The sequence below is a fragment of the Catharus ustulatus genome, chromosome 1 (genome assembly GCF_009819885.2).
Source record: "Catharus ustulatus isolate bCatUst1 chromosome 1, bCatUst1.pri.v2, whole genome shotgun sequence".
Classification (NCBI taxonomy): domain Eukaryota; kingdom Metazoa; phylum Chordata; class Aves; order Passeriformes; family Turdidae; genus Catharus; species Catharus ustulatus.
The window spans coordinates 34980082-34999519 of record NC_046221.1 but is presented as its reverse complement, the minus strand read 5'-3'; the positions used below and the strand labels follow the sequence as shown (position 1 = coordinate 34999519).

At 45.7% G+C, this 19438-nt stretch overlaps 2 protein-coding genes across 2 annotated transcripts; both read left to right on the top strand.

Annotated features, from left to right (window-relative positions):
* Positions 1–4586: 4586 nt before the first annotated feature.
* Positions 4587–6636, top strand: HOXA6 (homeobox A6). The gene is made up of 2 exons (XM_033082633.1): positions 4587–5022; positions 6349–6636. Exons 1-2 carry the CDS (start codon positions 4587–4589, stop codon positions 6606–6608), a joined length of 696 nt encoding a protein of 231 aa, XP_032938524.1. The 3' UTR covers positions 6609–6636.
* Positions 6637–8695: 2059 nt separating this feature from the next.
* HOXA5 (homeobox A5) lies at positions 8696–10850 on the top strand. The gene is made up of 2 exons (XM_033082622.1): positions 8696–9317; positions 10304–10850. Exons 1-2 carry the CDS (start codon positions 8756–8758, stop codon positions 10552–10554), a joined length of 813 nt encoding a protein of 270 aa, XP_032938513.1. The 5' UTR covers positions 8696–8755; the 3' UTR covers positions 10555–10850.
* The last annotated feature ends 8588 nt before the right edge of the window (positions 10851–19438 follow it).

Below are 19438 nucleotides of genomic sequence, written 5' to 3'. Positions count from 1 at the left end.
AACATGAACTTTTTTATAATTTCCCTTGCGAGAATAGAGCCGCATTCTTTTGCTGAGCTCTGTCCTGCTTCGGATCTCTCTGGCTTTCAATCCCCATTTCATTTGTTCTTTGTAAGGCAATAGTGAACAAAGTGTGCGGAGGTTCGGCATAAGCAGCCGCCTAGAACACAGATCCGGGATGGCAATTTCCAGTTCCCCCGCTGGAAGGTGTGGCATATTGGATTCAAAGCACTGGCGTGGCAGATTTTCAACTTGCAACCTGGCTAATTTCCTGCTTCTTCTGGCACCAAAAGGAGGGCGATTCGTCTCCTGTGCAGCCAAAGCGACAGCTGTCAAAGTCGCAGGGGCTCCTGTGAGCCAGAACCTAAAAGGTGAGAAATGTATATGACACTACTGTAAGCAGGGAAAAATTGTTTAATACTTTTAAATATTAGACATGTGCAATTAAACCAAATGGAAATGTTATCGGCCAAAAATAGAGATGGCTGAAGCTCAGTTGATTTTGACTTAGCCAGTGCATGCAAAAATATGCCTAAATAAAATGTTTATTTTCTGTGATTTAGCAAGGAAGCGGTGGATTTTTTTTTTTTTTTTCACGAAGTTGATTTCTTTTTGCGTTAGCCATGGATATGTTGTGACGTTCAGGTTATTTTCTATTAATTCAGTTTTACAATATAGGTGGAGGGTATTTTTTTTTCCCAGCAAGAGGGGAAAAAAAGTGATATCCCCAAACATTTTTTAATATTAATTCGCTGCATTAGCTCATTAGCTTAAATTTCATTTGCGGTTTACGAAATTTAGACGTAATGTATTGTTTACCGTTTCACTTAAAAAAAAACCAAAACAAAAACAACAACAAAAAAAATGCCCCAAACAGCACAATGTCTCCTAGCTTCTCTGCCGTGTCCGGGAGGAAGGTTATTTCTAGACGGGGGGAAACAGCGCGAATATGTGTTAGATTTTCTTTATCAGATCAAGCGCTGCTTGCGTAAATCGCTGGCCCTGCCGTGGGTCCATTGCCGGCGGTTCGCGGCGTGGGCGGCTTGCGCGCCCCGGCTGCGCGGAGCGGGCTTCGCGGCGGCTGAGCCCATTCCAGTGCCGGAGACAGAGCTTTAGAGCTTTCCCCCCCCTTTCTCTCCTTGTTGTGACTGTTACGGTGCGGCGCTGGGGCGGGGGAGCGGCGGCCGGCGGGCCGGTGCCCCGTGGTGTGTGCCGGCGGGGGGCAGCGGGGACCCGGGGACGGCGCCCCCGGGACCCCCCGCCGCTGCCACCCGGCTCCGATCCCGCCTCCTCACGGCGAAGGAGAGGCTCGGAAGGCTCTAAGCGGCGGCCCCGGCTCTGCCAGTGCCGCCGGGCTGATAAAGCACTGCATTTGCATTGCATTGCGGTATCCGCCGGACTGGAGCTGCAGTGAGCGCCGGATTATTTATTGCGGCTCGCGGGTGCTCAGTGCTGCCACGGCGTGGCGGCGCGGCGGAGGCGGGCGCGGAGTGGAGCGGCCCCCGCAGTCCCTGGAAGAGCAGCGCTGGCAGCCTGCACTGCTCGGGGGAGCCCAAATAAAAGACCGAGAGGAAAAAAAAAAAAATGCGGCCTATCTTTTTTCTGTGGGAATATCGGAGCTCACCCCCAGGCAAAATATTCCGGCAGGACCGGCTCTGCCCACTCCCTTTCCCCTCCGCTTCTGCCTCGATGTGTGTCAACTGCAAGTTACCACGGTGGGAGCCGGCTGGGGAGGACCCGCCCGCGTCCCCCCGGCCGGGCTCTCTGTACCCCGCCAGTCTAAACAACGGTCCGCCTTGCCCAAACTGTTTGGATTAGGAGCTATTAGTTAAAGGTTGGTTTTGATGACGATGGCGAGCACGAGAATGATTTTAAAGTGGTTTTATATACGACGAGAAGGAGGCTTTTAAGCTTAAGAGGGTAACTAATCCCGCACCTGTATCCGAAAGTGGCTGGGGTAGCGGACGCGTTTTCGGCGGGAGGAGGAAGGCGAAATGTTCTCTGAAGGAGGTGCTGGGGGTGCGTGGAAATAGGAAAACAAATAAACGGGGTATGAAATACACAGGTATCGCGAAGTGTGACTGTTGCGGTGGCAAAATGCAGCGACTGGCTTGCTTTCTGGTTTCCAGAGTGGGGGCGGGAATGGTGAAGGAAAACTGCCCCGAAATGTGTCCAGGCCGGACATTTCCTCGGCAGACATGGGGGTAGCGGATTATTGTGATTCGGGGTTTTCTGGGGTAGGGGGAGGAGCGGAAAGGACGCCTGAATGTGACTGAAGCAGAGATTGCGGTGCAGATTGTTTAGCTGTCACTGTAACTACTCGAACACCACCCAGTCAGGCAAACGTGCAGATTTCATTCCTTTTCGTGTTATGGGATCGACGAAGAAATATTTTCGCTGCCTGCGATTTGGCTTTCGCAACTTGGTTTGGACTCAAACAGTAACTTGAAAAACGGGAAAGAAACAAAAAGAAAAGGGTGGGGGGGAATCAGAGTGTAACCGATGCTATAAAATGTAAAAATAACTAAGCCTGGAGCGATTTTTATTTTAATGTTTGTTTTGGTCTTCGTGTGATGGATTCAAACAAAAGATCGTCTGCCCACAACTTTTTAGAAGTAAGGCCCGTGGCGTTTGTTTGTCCCGAGTATTCATTTTTTCATGGTGCGTTTTCGTTCTGACCTAAACTGGCGAAAATATGCTCTTTTAAAAGCCTTTTCGCATTTAGCGTTCTGTGTATGAGTGCTTGCTTGCTGGTGTTTCCTCCTTTTAAAACTCCATTCTCACTGAGTAAAAGAAACCTTATTTTTTCCGGAGAAATCTGCTTTTCAGGAAATACGTGTTTCTGAAATGACCTCTCAAAGCATGCAGCTAGTGAGCTGTAATTCTACCAGGTGTGTTTGTGGATTAGCTGGGCTGAAGAGGCTAAGGAAGTTGAAAAAAAACCCGAAGGCAATCAACATCTGAATGTGAAAGTCCAGCTGAGACTGCAAACAATACAAACTATTGTGGAGCGATGTTTTAACTCACTACTGTTTTATAGGTATCGTAATCTGCCCCCGGAAATGAGACAAATAGTCTCACAACAACAACAAAACTCTTCTTTGAAAGCTGCTTTAGGAAACGATGCTCGTACGAATGTCACTTTACGTGACAGAGCGCGTTTAAAATTAGTCTATTCAATCTGTTGTAATGGGCGGATTATGAGTAAACACAGTTTAGAATTAACAACCTCATGTTATCTACAGGAACTGCAGGGTTAGGGCTGAATTAAATGCGCATCAGCGAATTTCATCAGCACTGTTACTGTCCGAGCCCTGGGCCAAGAATTATATTTCCGCTATGGGGTAACTGCCATATTGAAAAATGAAGGTGGAAATGTTTGCTTCGTGTATTGTTCTTCCCCTCTTAAAGACACAAATCCAGGTTTAATCAAATTATTCGGAACAACAACGAAACCGATTGGCTTCTGCTGACTCATTAGCGGGGTTGTATTAATTAGGAATAGTCCTACTGGCTCGTTTTTGTATTTGAGTGTTTGATTCCCTCGGCTCTGCTCTGGCGGGAGGAGGGTAGACTTGGGGAGAAGAGACACATACAACTTCATCTGGGCTGCCGAGGGGCGTCGGGAGCCCATGCGGCTCTTCCTGAGGCCTCCTCGGGCACTTGGTACAAATCAAAAATCCCACTCCTCAGAAGGCCACCTCCCCAACCTCCTAATTACGGGAATGTTCATTAATATACGAGACCTCTTCCATGGCAGGACGCGTTAGCCTCTCTCACAAAAGCTGGATTCGGCTCTGGGGCGGGCTCCCTGAGCTCCGTAGGGAAGCCTTAGCGGAGGGGCAATTTTCGACTGAATGGATAAATAAATACGTTTTAGAACAACTCAAAAATTCTTGGATGCGACTGTGGCATCGCGAAGGCAAAATGGAGAGAGGCCGTCCCCCCCCTCGCCCCCCACGCTGCGCGGCGCTCCTTTCCCCCTTTCACGTGCTCCCTCCGCTCCAAAGTTTCCCTTCCTCAGTTCAGCATCCTCCACCGCCTTCTCCTTCCCTCCCTCCTCCTTCCCTCCGCCGGAGAGCCGGGGGTGGCTCTCCCACCCTTCCCACGGGGTCGCGCGACTCCCTCGTCGTGGGGCCTCCAACTTTTCAGGGTGTCCCCCCCCACACCCTTCCAGCAGCCGGCGGGGGGGTGTCCCCGTTACCCGCTCTCGCACCGCCCGCGCTACCGGGAATTATCGCTGCCGCTGTTGTTATTATTATTGGGTTATTTTCCCGCGTGGGGGCGGTGCCGCGGCGGGGGCGCGGCCGGTCCCGCGGGCTGCGCGGCGCGGTGCGGTGCGGGGGGCGCGGGGCGGCGCGGCGGGGCCGGGGCTGCCGGTAAGTTGGCGGCGCGGTGGCGGCGGCCCCGGGGGAGCGGGCGCCGCGCGCGCTCCCATTGGCCGCCCCGCCGTCAGCTGCTCCTATTTTCTGCTGTCGCTTTTGGCGCTCGGCCATCCAGAAACAAACCACTTCGATGACTCCTAATAGTTATCGCCAGATGTACTAATACACAACAAATCACGGTCCGGGAGAGGGGGAGAGCAAATGAGTTCCTATTTTGTGAATCCCACTTTCCCGGGGAGCCTGCCCGGGGGCCAGGACTCCTTCCTCGGGCAGATCCCCCTGTACCCGGCGGGCTATGATGCTCTCAGGCATTTTCCGGCTTCGTACGGGGCAAGCAGCCTGCAGGACAAGACTTACACCTCACCTTGTTTCTACCAACAGTCCAACACCGTCATTGCTTGCAGTCGGGCTTCCTATGAGTACGGAGCCTCTTGTTTTTATTCGGACAAGGACATTAGTAGCGCCTCTCCTTCCGGCAGTGGCAAACAGAGGGGGCCCGGGGACTACCTGCACTTTTCTCCCGATCAACAGTACAAAACCAGCGGCGGGCAAGCCAAAATTATAAATGACGAAGGCACCGACCGGAAGTACACGAGCCCTGTTTACCCCTGGATGCAGCGGATGAACTCCTGCGCTGGTAAGGAAGGCATCTCGGTGCAGTCAAGGGCGGAGAGGGGAGGAAAAGGAAAAGTTGTTTTTTTTTTTTCTTTTGTTGTTGTTGTTGTTAGATAAAGTTCAGATTGTTGGAGAATCAAGGTTTCTGCAGGGCAATATGTAACATGAAACCTTCCCAGGTTTAGACCTGGCACCTTGGCACCCAGGGAATGGTGGCCAAGATCCCAGTGTGTAGGTTTACTAGTGAAAGTTACAGGGGAATCCTTGGAAAGTAGGGAGGGGTGGGGAAGAAATAAAAAGGAGTAAAGCACTTTTATCACTCTCTTAAAGCCACCCCAAAGCCTCTGCTCTGCTTCTTCATTGTCAGAGAGCGATGCATGGAATATGCCCTCTGTACTGAGGATCCAAAGCATTTGTGGTACATTCCTCCTCGCCCCCCTCCCCCAGCTCATTAGCCTGCGAGTATTGGATATTGAGAGCACGTTTCTGGGGCCGTGGGCGCACTTCCATGGCATAGTGAATTTTTTCAGACTTAGGAGTGAACTTCACATAATTGAACTATTCTGTATAGGAGTGGTGGTGGGGGAATGAGGGGTGGGGGTGGAGTGGGAGGGTTGTATTGAGGTGACATTCATTTTTTGTAATCCCAAATTTAAACGTTTACTTCAAGTGTTTGCGAATGACTCGCCTTCTCTCCCATCCTCCCAAGTTTATATTTGCTGCAGGGTAGGTTTCACTCCTTTTTTTGAAAATTAAACTTTTAGCAAGACCATTCCGATGCTGCTTTGCATTCGAGAGCAATAAATTCCGGAGCAAATGGCAAAACGCTCTTGTATGATCTTTAGCTGATGTCTATAATTATACTTAGAGACCTTCTGTAGTCCCAGCCATGGCAATGGCTGTGTGTTTGTGTCAACACAGCCACATGTGCGTGCACACACACACGCACAGACACATGCATGAGGCTTCCCGGATAGCACACGTGTGCCTGTGCCTGTGTGTGCGCCCAGGCTCCCAGCGCGCACAGAGCAGCCTCTGCTCAGCTCTGCTCGCACCGTGCTACCTCCTGCACCTTCACTAGGTCCCCCTTAAAGCCTCTTTGTATCCCACTTACCCCGCCACCGTTAGCACACTGTACATCCGCATTTACAGCTCGTCAGGCAGGAGAAAAGGAAAAGAGAGAATTGAAAAAAAAAAAAAAAAAAAAAAAAGCCTCCAGGAAACCAGAGCAACTTCCCCACTCCCCGTGATTGTGCCTGCAAAAGGAGGCAGAATATACTAATCTCTCTTTCTGGTCTGAAATCACTGGGCCCTATCCAATGCGATCGTTTTGTCTTTACTTCTACAGGTACAGTATATGGAACACATGGGAGACGAGGGAGGCAAACTTACACCAGATACCAAACGCTAGAGTTAGAGAAGGAATTTCATTTTAACAGATACTTAACCCGAAGACGACGTATTGAGATTGCAAACGCTCTCTGCCTTACTGAACGCCAGATTAAAATATGGTTTCAAAACAGGCGGATGAAATGGAAAAAGGAAAACAAATTCATAAATTCCACACAGCCCAGCAGCGAAGAAACAGAGGAAAAGTCAGGGGAGTAGAACTACGTTTAATAAACGCTACCAGGCCTTTCCTTAGCTCTTACTACTACTACTATTATTATTATTATTTACCTTGTGTTCCTTCTGCTACTGAAATCCTATAGGTTTGTCACAGTCTATTAATCCCCAAAAGGCTTGGTTAAAAGATGTACGTTTGCAATCATCTGTGACTTGCTCTAATATATGTGGAAGCCCCAGCTTTTGAGCTACAGGCATGTATGTATGTAACCACCTTCCCAAAGCATATATGGCGTTGGTTAAAGTATTAGAGAATTGGCCCAGAATTTTAAGTATTTGAGATCAGCATCTGTGTGTGGGTGAGTGTCCCTAGTGTGCTTGTGTGAGAAAATATAAGCAAATTATTTTTAATCTTTTTTTTTTTTAATTAGAAATGCTCATATTGTAGAAAGATAAGAGATTTTAGAAAATATTTGGGTGATGTTTTCGCTAGCTCCCGCTATGGCGGGCCATCTCGTTATGCTGTGTTTGGGAGTTTATGATCTGCAGGGGGGAAAAAACTTTTAGTTATGTTTAAGATATTTAAATAGCAAAAGGAAGAAAAATTCTTTAAAATAACGTTGTACAAATCGCTGTGTATAAACTTTCACTTAAAGCGAAGATGAATTGCAGGGAGATTTTTTTTTTAATGCCGCTAAACTGCTTAATCTGCACTACTAGAATTAAAGTAAAAACTCGGTGTTAAACTTCAGGGGAAGCTAGGGAAGGGGTTTCGAAGAGGGCAATTTTCTGTGGTTCCCGTTGAGCTTACGCTAAGGTTTTGGTAAGCTCAGCTCTGCACTGAAGGGGTTTGAATTATGGACTACATTTCTTGGGGCTTCGTGAACTTAGATCGATCTTTTTTTTCCCTTTTATCTCTCTTTCTTTCCCCCTTTCTTCCTTCCTTCTTTCCTTCCTTCCTTCCTTCCTCTCTTTCTGTCTTTCTTTCTTATTTGAAAAAAAGGTCTTGTTAACTCGGGGATTTTCTTTCCTGCTTCTGCGGTATCTTAATTCACATTCGCATTACTTAGCACTGGAAAAAATAAATTGATACTTTGAAGAAAAAATAGCTGCTATAAAATGCTTCCACTTCGAGATTTGTGGAAGTAAAATAAGCGCAGCAAATTATTGATTAATATATATGTTATATCTCTCTATATTATATTGCGTGTGCTTGAGCGTGCATGTGAAGCTGTGTGCAAATGCACTTGTATGCGCATCGAGGCTCTTTTGTTTGGAAGGCAGCACAGTTTGGGCTACCACTCCAAATGTTTTAAAAGCCAAATCTGGAGAACATAATGCAAAATGGCTACCGCCGCATTTAGAGGATTTTTTTCCTTCCGAGAGGCGATGAAATAGCGGCAGCCATAAAGTCGCCTGGAATTTGACCCCCTAGTTGGAAAAACGCTGCACGATATTTGTCTTTAATAGCTATCTGCCATTTCACATCGGCAGGACCCGACTGCCTTTCGAAATCTCCGGCACGGGAGTAAGTGTGGGGAATATTACATATACCTATATAGTACGTAGAATGGACATAAGCCTTGCCAGCACCCGAGAACGGATCGTATAAGATTTGCGAACTGGTGTAAATAAGCCTCGCACGGAGGAGAAGGCAGGCACAAAGCGGAGCGCTCTCTGCACACCCAGCTCCCCGGCGGCCGGCTCGGACGAGCGATGCCCGTCGGCCCCGCAGCCCCGCCGCCGGTGGCCGCAGCCGGTGACGGCGAGCCCCGCTCCTCTCCGCGTCTCTCCGCGCCGCTCCGCGCCGCCGTCGGGGGCCGTCACCCCGGGCCGACCCCGCGGAGCCGCCGCCATCCCCCGCGCCGCCAGCGGGTGGCGCTGGAGGCCGGCGGACGAGCGGGCGGCGGCGGCGGCGGCGCGCACGGGAGGCGCGCCCCGGGCCGCCCGCGCCCTCCCAGCTCCCCCACCAGTGCACGAGTTTACCTCTAGAGGTCATCAGGCAGGATTTACGACTGGACAACAAAAGCACGTGATGTGAAGCCGTACCCCATATTTGGGTGCCTACGTAGGAGGGAACCAAGTACATGTCCCAGTCATTTCCATAATTCATCATAAATTGTGCAAGGGTGCTATAGACGCACAAAACGACCAAGAGCCACAAATCAAGCACACATATCAAAAAACAAATGAGCTCTTATTTTGTAAACTCATTTTGCGGTCGCTATCCAAATGGCCCGGACTACCAGTTACATAATTATGGAGATCACAGCTCGGTGAGCGAGCAATACAGGGACTCCGCCAGCATGCACTCCGGCAGGTACGGATACGGCTACAATGGCATGGACCTCAGCGTCGGGCGCTCTGCTTCCACTCACTTTGGTGCCAATGAGAGACCCCGCAGTTACCCGGCCAACACCACCTCTGCCTCGACAGAGCCCAGGTACAACCAGCCCGCGACGTCTTCCCACTCGCCTCCCCCTGACCCTCTGCCCTGCACCGCCGTGGCCGGTTCGCCTGTCAGCGAGAGTCACCACGGGGTGAAAAACTCCCTCGCCAACTCCACCAGCACTTCGTCCAATTCCAGCAGCAACACGCACATCAGCAGAGACGGGGTTGGCACCTCGTCTGGGACTGAGGAAGACACTCCAGCAAGCAGCGAGCAGGCAAGTGCCCCGACCGACCAAAGCACAGCCCAGCCTTCACAGCCCCAGATCTACCCTTGGATGCGAAAACTGCACATAAGTCATGGTAAAGCAAATACCCTGTTCTTTCTTTATTTCTCTGGAGGAAAAGGAGGATTTAATGTAAACCGGGTGGCTGCGCCGAGCAAGGTCGGGGAGAGGGGGAGAGGAGGGCGTGAGAGCGGGCAGTCTCCGCGCACACAACTCTGCTCGCAGGGAAGCACTCTCCCTTCTCAGGGCGAGTCCCCCCCGAAAGGAAAAAAAAAAAAAAAAATAACGCTCGGCCCCGAAAACACCGCCCGCCTGGCTCCCAGCGCCGGCGGGGGGAGTAGAAGGAGCCTTGCCGAAGGGAGATCGGGAGCAGAGACTGCTCCCGGCTCTCCTCTGAATGGGGGATCTTCCAGTGGGAACGGCGCGGCTGACCCCATTTATTTTGCTTAGACATATTAAAAAGAGAATAGGAAAGGGCGAGAAGGGCAGTTTTCACTGCTGGGAAGCCGTGGGGGAGGGGGGAGGGCGAGTCGCCCCAAACTCGGGGTAGAGGGCTTGAGGGGCGCGGGGGAGCGAAGCAACTTTCAGCCCCGGGTACCTGCCCTGCCCTCGCTGCTGGGAGAGCGGCCGGAGGCTCCCTGCCTCCCAGAGCCTTCCCCAGCTCTGCCGTGGGAAAGGGCTGCACGATTCAGCCTCGCTCTCTCAGCTCTGAAAACCCAGCTATCAGCAGAGACATCCTCCAAATCAGCTTATCTGGGGAGGCATGGAGAAGAATTGACCTTATTTTTAAAAAAATTTAAAAAGAGGAAGAAATTGAAAAAAAATTAAATTAAAAAATTCGAATCGCAAATCTAAGCGAAAACTTACCGAGACTACCAAATCCCCCTCCCCCAAGCCTTTCCTAAGAGGGGCTGGAGGGGGAAACTTGTTGAGCGTTTATCCAAACCAGAAACAAAACCAAACAGGACTGAGAATAACGGTCCTGGTCGCTGGTAGCTGCAATAAGACACGACGGCTCTGAGAGGCTGCTGAGAATCTAAATCATGTACTTTTCTCTTCCAGACAACATAGGGGGACCAGAAGGGAAAAGGGCTCGGACTGCTTACACCCGCTATCAGACCTTGGAGCTCGAAAAGGAATTTCACTTCAATAGATACCTGACCCGCAGAAGAAGGATTGAAATAGCACATGCTCTTTGCCTCTCAGAGAGACAAATAAAGATCTGGTTCCAAAACAGGAGAATGAAATGGAAAAAGGATAATAAGCTGAAAAGTATGAGCATGGCAGCTGCAGGAGGGGCATTCCGTCCCTAAGCGTTTGATCAATTAAAAGTACTGAGCAGTATTAGCTGACCCTGCGTCGTCTCATGTCAGTACTAAGTTGACTTTCTAAAACTTCCTTGTGTTACTTCTGTGAAGAAACCCTGTTCTTGTCGCCCTTATTCATCTTTTAATCATGAGCCTGTTTATTACCATTCTCTCGCGTGTATAAGTAGATCTGCTTTTATCGTACATTTCTTTGTCTTGAATGGCTTTGTCTTGAAAAAAATAATAGATGTTTTAACTTATTTATATGAAGCGAGCTGTGTTACTTGAAGTAACTGTTAAAACAAAACAAAACTAAACAAAAAAGAACAAAAAGGGAAAAAAAAGAAGTTAAAAAAAAAAAAGGAGAGAGAGAAAGGAAACCCTCCCCCGGTTTAGTACAAATGTTATGTGTTGCACTCAACCTGCTTAACTGTGCATGTGTGGTCAAGTGTTAATGTCTGTATAGCTCCAAGCTGTTAAAAATATTTTTATTCAAACTACCTATATAATTCCTGTGTAATTAATGCTGTTGTAGAGGTGAAATGATGAAATCAACTGAACTTGTCCTACGTGTAGTGAATAGTGAATCTGTGACGAAAACTGTGATTCCAAGCAGTATGTCCTTGCTGTGCCTTTGTATATGACTCTTTGCACGAACTCTTAGAAGTGGCTCTTATTAAGCGCAGCTTCTGTGATGTATGTTTTTTGTGAACAAAGTTACAAATATAGTCAAAGTCTGGCTGTTTGAGCAAACTGTGATCAGCTTTTTTTTTTATTATTATTATTATTTGTTTTTAAAAAAAACCTGACTGGAAATCAACAAAAAAATAAACTTTCTATTGTAAAGTTTTTGTGATCTGATTTGTGCAAAGCAAGAAGTTGTGCTTCCTGATTTGCCTCTGAAAAAAAAAAAAATAGCCCGTGCAGAGTTTGTTATGATATTTTACCTGGTTCTTACTGCACGTTGCATATGGTGGATGCTGCAATTGTCCGCTACAAGTATTTTTAATTGAAAGTTTGACCATAAGTTCTTCCTTACTTGTTTTTCGCTAGGTGGAAAGCTGCATCGCAGGACCACAATCAACACCCTTTGTGTCTGAATCAACTGTTAACTATTTGCTGATGGTTAAAATTAAAAAAAAAAAAAGCAAAACAACAACCAAAAAAAACCAACAAAAAAATCCCACGAAAAAAAAAAACCACAACCCAAACCCCAAAACATGTGCTTTGTTAAAAGACACTGCGAACTCCAGGGTGTGTTTTCATCGCTCTAGTATTTCTCCTGTGGTTTCATTAAGTATATTTTAGGACAGCCATGTCCAAGCCCTCTGCGTCTATTAGTAACCCTCTCTAGCCGCATTCCCACTCTTTAAAGATTTTTGGTTTTCTTCGCTACAATTAGTTTGCTATAAACGCAATGTTACTTACCCCATCAGAGCTTGAATGGTTAACTCTTCTGAGCTTCTAAGAGCAACTAAAGATTTGCACATTTACTGACTGGTTACATTGATGCCTTCCCTTAAAAGTTATAAAACAGTAAACTTTATAAGCCCCAGTTCCGGCTATATGACATTTGGGTGCCAAATGAATAGGGTTTTGTCTATGAATTAGATCGTAAAATCATCCATAGCACAGACAGATAGGCTCACTGGCTATAAAAAGTCACGTGGTGCCATTAAAGTAAGTTTTATGGTTTTGGGGAGTTGACATCCAACATTATATACCACATAACATATAATCTCACTGACGCTGGACTTCATTTGACTCTTTTGCAGGCTACGTGTGCCTCCTGGCCATTCAAATTGTCAGGTTTAGGGACAGAAGTATCCAAACCACAAGTTCTCAGTACTATGTGAAAAATGGCTCCTTGCAAGTCAAAGGTAAGTTTCGTGCACAAGTTCCTTAAAGTTTATTTGTACAGTGGGGAAGCCGAGGCTCCTGCTCGCTCTCGCTGCCTCTCGCCTCTCTCTTTCTTTCTCTTTCTCTTTCCCTTCCTCTCCGCCTGGAGGTTTTCAGGACGGTCCCACCGAGCCCGAGAGGCAGGATCAAGCACTAATGATCCAGGTTGCGCTGCAAATACCTCCCCCCCATCCCTTCACTCGCAGCAGCTAGCTCTCTATTTTAACGATCAAATCAAAGTAAACCACAATAAGCGACTTTGGCAGAGATGGATTTTGGGGCCTAGCTTTAATCACTTTGACTACCGCAGAAGATAATTACTTCCTTTGCTCCAATAGACTCTCCAAGTTTGGAGAGGTTTTGTTTAGCAAAGAGTAGTTACTGCAGGCGATTAAAAAAAGGGGGAAACAAAATAGATTGGGCTTGATATTATCTGGGCAGTATCTTATGTAGGCATGATCGAGTTGGAGGCGTGATGATATGGTAATAATCTTTGGATTGGTGAAATATGTTGCGCATCAGAGTCAGTATTAAAATGGCACAGACTGTACTGGAGTGTTTAGATACATGTTTTCTGCATTGGGTTGTGCAGAAATCCTCAGCTATGTGTATATGTACATCTGCGAGCGTGTAGTGTGTTTTGGGGATGTGCATTTATAACGTTGCTATAACTTTTTCCTGGTTCTATATGTAATTGCATAAATATAAATATATTTAAATTATATGCATGTGTGCCTGCATGTACAAATCAGTTTGCACGTCTGTCTAAAGCCGTGCAGATGCATATATGTGTTTAATATTGGTGCATTCATATACATAAAGGGTGTGTACGTGTGTACACATATATATGTTCCTGCGACTTCCTTTTTTTTTTTTTTTTTTTTTTAAAGCGAACCAATTGACTGTAACTTGTAGCATTAATACAAGAGACTACAGGTCATTAGAGTGCTGCAAATTATGAAATACGGGCTTGGTTTATTGAAGATTGTAAATATCCCCCTAGCTCCGCTCTCTCCCTTTCTGCCTTATATTGCTGGCTGCCATTGTGGGGTAGGCCCCAGCTGCGTGTTTACTTCAACATTCTTTTTATTTAAGTGGACTGTTCTCACTAGAGTGTGATTACTCAGCAATAAACTTTATGGCCGGATTTAACTTCAGTCTTTGAATTTCCAGGACTTGAATGAAAGGGTGAAAGGAACTCTATCTTTCTCTGGGTAACATTAAGGCCTGATCCTTATCCTCAGAGCTGTTACTTTGGCAAGTGATCTCGGGGGGTATAAACAGACTAGTCAGGGACTAGGGTAGAATTTTGAAAATTGCCGATTATCTATCTATCTATCTATCTATCTATCTATCTATCTATCTATCTATCTATCCATCTCTCCAAACCAGCTGTGGGTATCTCCTTCTCTGCACAGGTTTGGACTAACATTGATTCAGCAGATTGCATTGTTTTCCTTTATGTGTCATAAAGTCGGGTTTGCAAAAGAATGGAGTGGTTTGATGTGAGAAATGGGCTTTGTTTTATTTCGGTAGTGCTATGCCATTTCAATGTTGTGGTTTAGGCTGGTTTGGCTACTGTGAGCAAAAATGGGAGAAAGGTGCAGTGTTTCAGGAGGGTAAGGTTGTTGTGTACCTCTGCAAGGTTGCATATTGCTGACTGGTTCCTATTTTTAATTTATTCGCCCTTACCTTAAAATAAATGGTATTTTCTAAGGTGGGTTCATCCCAAAGAGCTCAAATGTTTTAAAAAAACATTTAATATTTAAAGCCAACCCTTGTGGAAGATAGAGTCTGATGCCTTTGTGTCTGTCGATCCTTCCTGTCAGCACTAAACAAATATCTCTCCATATATTTAATATTTTAAAAATGAGAAAGTCTTTAAAAGAGCATATCCAAAAGCACATTTGAAAATAATTTCCTTATAAACAGCTGGAGATTTTATAGTACTCTAGTTGACACATTTTCGTCAATAGGAATATCCGAAAGTTGCATGTGATAGGCGTGTATTATATTATACTATATGCCATAAAATTTTATCGTTTGAGACAAGGCATGAAAAACCCTTAAAAGTTTGGTCTTCGTTTATATATGGGTCCTTTTCCAAGGAAAACCATTTGCTTGTAGATGGGAATAACACTAGACACAAACAGCTCATGATTACTCAGTATTTAACAACTCTGCACAGTTTGAATTAACTGGCCAATATACAAGCACGCACAGACACCCGTTCGACTAATATTTTAGGATCCTGGATATCATCCTGGATTGTAATTTTTCATTGCCTAGAGTGAAAAGATTTGCTGCTCATGTATTTTCCACATTTTTGAATGTGGCTTCTGGACCATATCCCGCACAAAAGCATGTACAGAGGTTCAAGAACTACAGAAAAGAAAAATATCCCTAAGTTCAGAAACATATAAACCCGCCTGTACTGCAAGAAACGCTATCAACAAAGGAAAGTTAGCTAGTAATGACAACTTCACCATGTTTCTGGCCCTGCCCTGTCCTAAGCATCACAGTTGAAACCATTCAAATCCAGAAATGCATTAAGATTTCCTAATACGCTTTGAAATTTGAAATTCAAACGAGCCCAGACTGCGGAACTCTGCGAAAATAATCCCAGGTCCGAATTGTTTTCCGAGGGAAAATATCATGGGAAATTATCGTTGGGAATCAGGAGAGGAGTTTTATCTGCACACGCTATTTTTCTGATGAATTTGGGGGATTAGTAAGTGTGAATTTTTTGTATTTTGGGAATGGCAAGTTGTTTTTTGCCATTTGAAATACCGTTTACCAAACCTTTTGAAAGAAATACTTGTGTTTAGTGTCTCATGTCTAAGTGCAAAACCAATTAAAGATTAGGCAGCCCTCTTAATGTGTGAACTGGTGACTTTGCGAGACATAACTTTCTCGAAATCAGAAGTACAACAATCTAACGGAAAGTCATCCGTAAATTACAGCTCTACAGCCTTGTCTAAACCATGCAAACTCCCTAATTTCAGAACATTACAGGGAAATCATTATCTTACCATTTCCTTACGTTTAGCAAGTGTGTATCTGTGGAAGGGTGACAATAGAGGAGTTTACAATTTGCTTCATGGGAAATTGAATGGAACTGATCATGAGGGGGGGATCAGGAGGTTTCTATTTCAAACCCTGAATACGGGAGCAGTGCCTTTTCCCTCCCCACAAACACAGATTTAACGCATTTAATGCAGACACGAGTAAATCTCCTGATAAAGTTAAGATGTCGTTGGCTTTCTTAGTCCCCCAAAATCTCCCCGATTTGAGGCTGGGGTTGCTAGCTAGAGCGGAAAACCACAGTTCCCACAGTCGTCTGGTCACCTTTGAAAATATTATCCCTTTCAAATTAAAGCATCTTCACTAATGTCTCTCTGTAAGGCGAATGCTCGTGGACCACCCCAGTCACATGTTCCTGTAGCTACGCGCACAAACAATTTCAAATCTGACACAGAGAGCGTGTAAAATTTGCATGGATTTTGCCTTATAACACGCAAAAGGAATCTTTTCCATATCCCCTCCCCCCAAAAAATGTCTTTTCAATAATAATATTTGCTATGAAGGTTATTGGGTAATTATTGCAATTTTGTGGAACAGTCCTTGCTTGAGGTGAAGTCTGTCTCCGGATAATAAATGGCAGCCCGTGCAGTTCACTGCCAGGTTAAGTAAATGCAGAAAAGATAAATCTGCACACCCTAGGAATCACCAGCAGAGCTCGCTTTAGACCAAGTTCACAGTCAACTCGTTTGCCTAGACAAGGCTTCGCAAACAATTAGACTTGTTTCTTTATGTTTAAATCAAGGAGAAATGACTAAAACCCTTCAGCAGAGAGCTGCAGCTTTTCCCCCAACGCTCGTCGCTCCGTTCCTTCCAACCTCACGCCCAGAACTTACCCAGCATTTCACCTGCAATTGTAACCATATAGCGCCTTTGAGTAACAGGCTTCCCTCCAACGCTGCCGAAAGGCTGTGCAAACTGATCTAACAGCATTTTACAAAGCTGAGAGATTAAGGAAAAGAAAATAAAAAATTAAAAATGCAAAAGTATCCGATTTCTCAGCAGCAAGGAAAAAAAAAATCGCCCTTAGAAAACTGGGGGAAACAGCAGAAGTATTGAAACAAACAGTGCGAGTCTCTTACTCCTAAAAGAAGCTGCATAGCTTTTGTATATCTTTGTGGTTAAGGGCGTTACAACTGCAGGTCAAAAAGTTGAGGGTCAAAAGTTTACGTTTTGCACCACTCTTAGTCATTCGCCCAGACAGAGTTTGATGTCAATGTTATAGCCGAGATCTTGACTATCAGCACAAAAGATAAAATAGCTTTGAGTTACGTGTGTATCACAGTATGGACTCCAGGTGAACCCTACTGACTGAATGACCTCAATTACCAAGGAAAGGATAGAAAATTCCTCTTTTCAAGAGTAATACACGTTGTATTTCATCTTGAATTATCAGCCACATTTGTGTCTGAATATCTCGGGTTCAGCCGCGGCAGGTAAACACGCGTGTTGCCCCCACAGAAGCCACTGATGTTGCCTCCTCCAAAAGTCAGGTAGCAAAATGCCTCACCCTTGTTTATTATATAATAACCTGCTCTAAGAGGTTTAATGTTAAGCCTTCTCACTTTGCAAAATGGCAGGAAGATAAGATAGGAGCGAAGCTATTAACGCGTGTATCGATCCTAGCCGCGTCTTTGTTTTTGCTCTCATTTCTGTAGCGACCGCTAAACTGTGCTTAAACAGGACATGCCGGAGATAATACGGGCTATATGTTTGGTCCGAAGGAGCTCGTTTAAAATGCGGAGCGGTGGAGCCGTGTTGCGATACCCATGGAAAATATTACGGAGAAGCTGGCGCCCTGCGCCTCTCCGTGATTTGGAGGGTTCTCACAGCCTTCTGGAATTACCCGAGGAGGCAGTTCCCAGCGAAATTGAGAGTAGGACGCGTTATTTTTCCTCTCGCCACCCACCCCTCTTCACCCTTCCAAGAAAAAGTTTAGTGGAATTTCTTAGCCCAGAGAGATTCCCACATTGCTGGGATTTTTTTGTTCCCAGTGCTGCCTCTTAGTAAAAGCTTTAGCTCCTTGGTTAGACGTGTCTGCAGGGAGAACTAGCCAATATTGCTCAAGCAACTTCATTTTAGAGGACATCATCGCAGACGGGATTCAGTCTGAAATTTTAAGGCTGAAGGGTCGGTGGAAGAGGGAAAGGATATTCCAAAATAGCCATAATCAGACCTGAAAGGTGTGGAGGAGGGGACAGTGTGACAAGGAAATCCGAGAAAGAGCGCACCTCACCCCCATCCACGCATTGCTGCCTTTCCACCCCCAAGGCAGCAGCCTACACCGGCCTCTGTGTAACTGGTACGCGTGAATTATTTGCCAGAGACACAGCTGGATCGTGGCAGGCGAGCGCTGTATCTTGGGAACAAGTACGCGAGAGGTTAGATATCAGATTAGCCAAAGTGATTATCGGAGATTGTGCCTAAAGTACCTGCTGAAGCCTGGAAAGTGTGTAATGCAAGTGTTTGCTCGGCGTGTAGACGCTGTTCACAAGTTGTTGCTGCTGCTCACTTGTAGCGAGCCCTGGCATTGCACGTTTAGGGAGCCTGCCCGCTCTGGAGATAGTATATAACCTTTCACATCCAGACTATTTATTTGGTGTAAGAGCGAAGCCTGATAACAAGCTAAAAACCGTAGCCAAATATCTATTTTGTTAGAGAATAGCAGGCGGATTGTTTCCAAGAATAACAATGCGTCTTTGATATACCCAGAATGAAAGCTGTTACTATAACCGGCTTACTCAAGAGTAGGTGACAGAAATCCATTTACTTCCTCACGAAAACAATTAGTGGTCCGGATCCCATATTTTAAATCTGGTTTAAAATAAAAACATAAATGAGAATAATTTCAAAGTTGAAACCGCTACTTACATAAATATTGACTCATTATAATTATTGTTTAAATTGTTTCCCCCCTCAGAAAAAAAAAAAAAAAAAAGAAAAGAAAAAAAGAAAACAAAAAGGCAACAGCCTAGAACAGAACAGTTAATAATTTGAGACGAACTCTTTCTGTCCTTTCACTCTCTGCATTCAGCACGCGGCTCTCTGGCGTGGAAGGTCTGCTCAAAAGACCATTCATTTAAAATCCGGGCACAAATCACATTTTACGTCTGTTTATTTAAGCGCACCAGGACAGAGTGAGCAAACTCCGCCAACTATGCTGTTCTTAAGAGGAGTCCCAGTGCCAGGGACACTACCGCTTTTACCAAATGCTGAACTTGGGGCAAAAATGCCAACATTGCCCCTGTAGCGCCCATCGGGAAAGACCCTCTCATCCGCGGAGGCAGGAGCAGCCTCGGGGCTGTATCATTCCCAGGAACAAAGAAAGGAATACAGTCGATACATTCCATAACGTTTACATTTTCCCTCGATTTTTTTCTTATTTTTCCCTTAGAAGTAGTGACCTGGGCAAAGCACCCTGCTATCTAAAAGACACTGTTATAGACCTTTTAGAAAAACTAAGTCCAAGGCCGAGGTGAACTTCAGGTCACCGCGTCTAACAAATATGAAAATGTCGCCTGGTGAAGGGCACGCCTTGTTATTTAACAAAGACTGTCAATGTGTAAGATTAATAAGAAACAAAATGCACACGGTGTCACTTTTCGGTCACTTTGAAACTTGGGACAGCCTCGCATTCAAGAGGGGAAAGCTGGGACTAAATATATTCAAAATGGTTCAAATCAAAGTCAAGCCAGGCTGCTAGTGCGATTCTTCCTCCTCCTACCGCTCTCGGTGGAGGATGCCCGGCACGGCGAGAGGTTGACTTGAATTATTATTATTATTATTATTATTATTATTATTATTATTATTATTATACTATTATTATTATTATTATTGTTGTTGTTGTTATTATTCTTTTCACTTTCGTGGTAATTACGATTTAGCTGCATATGTGGAGGGTAACAGGAAT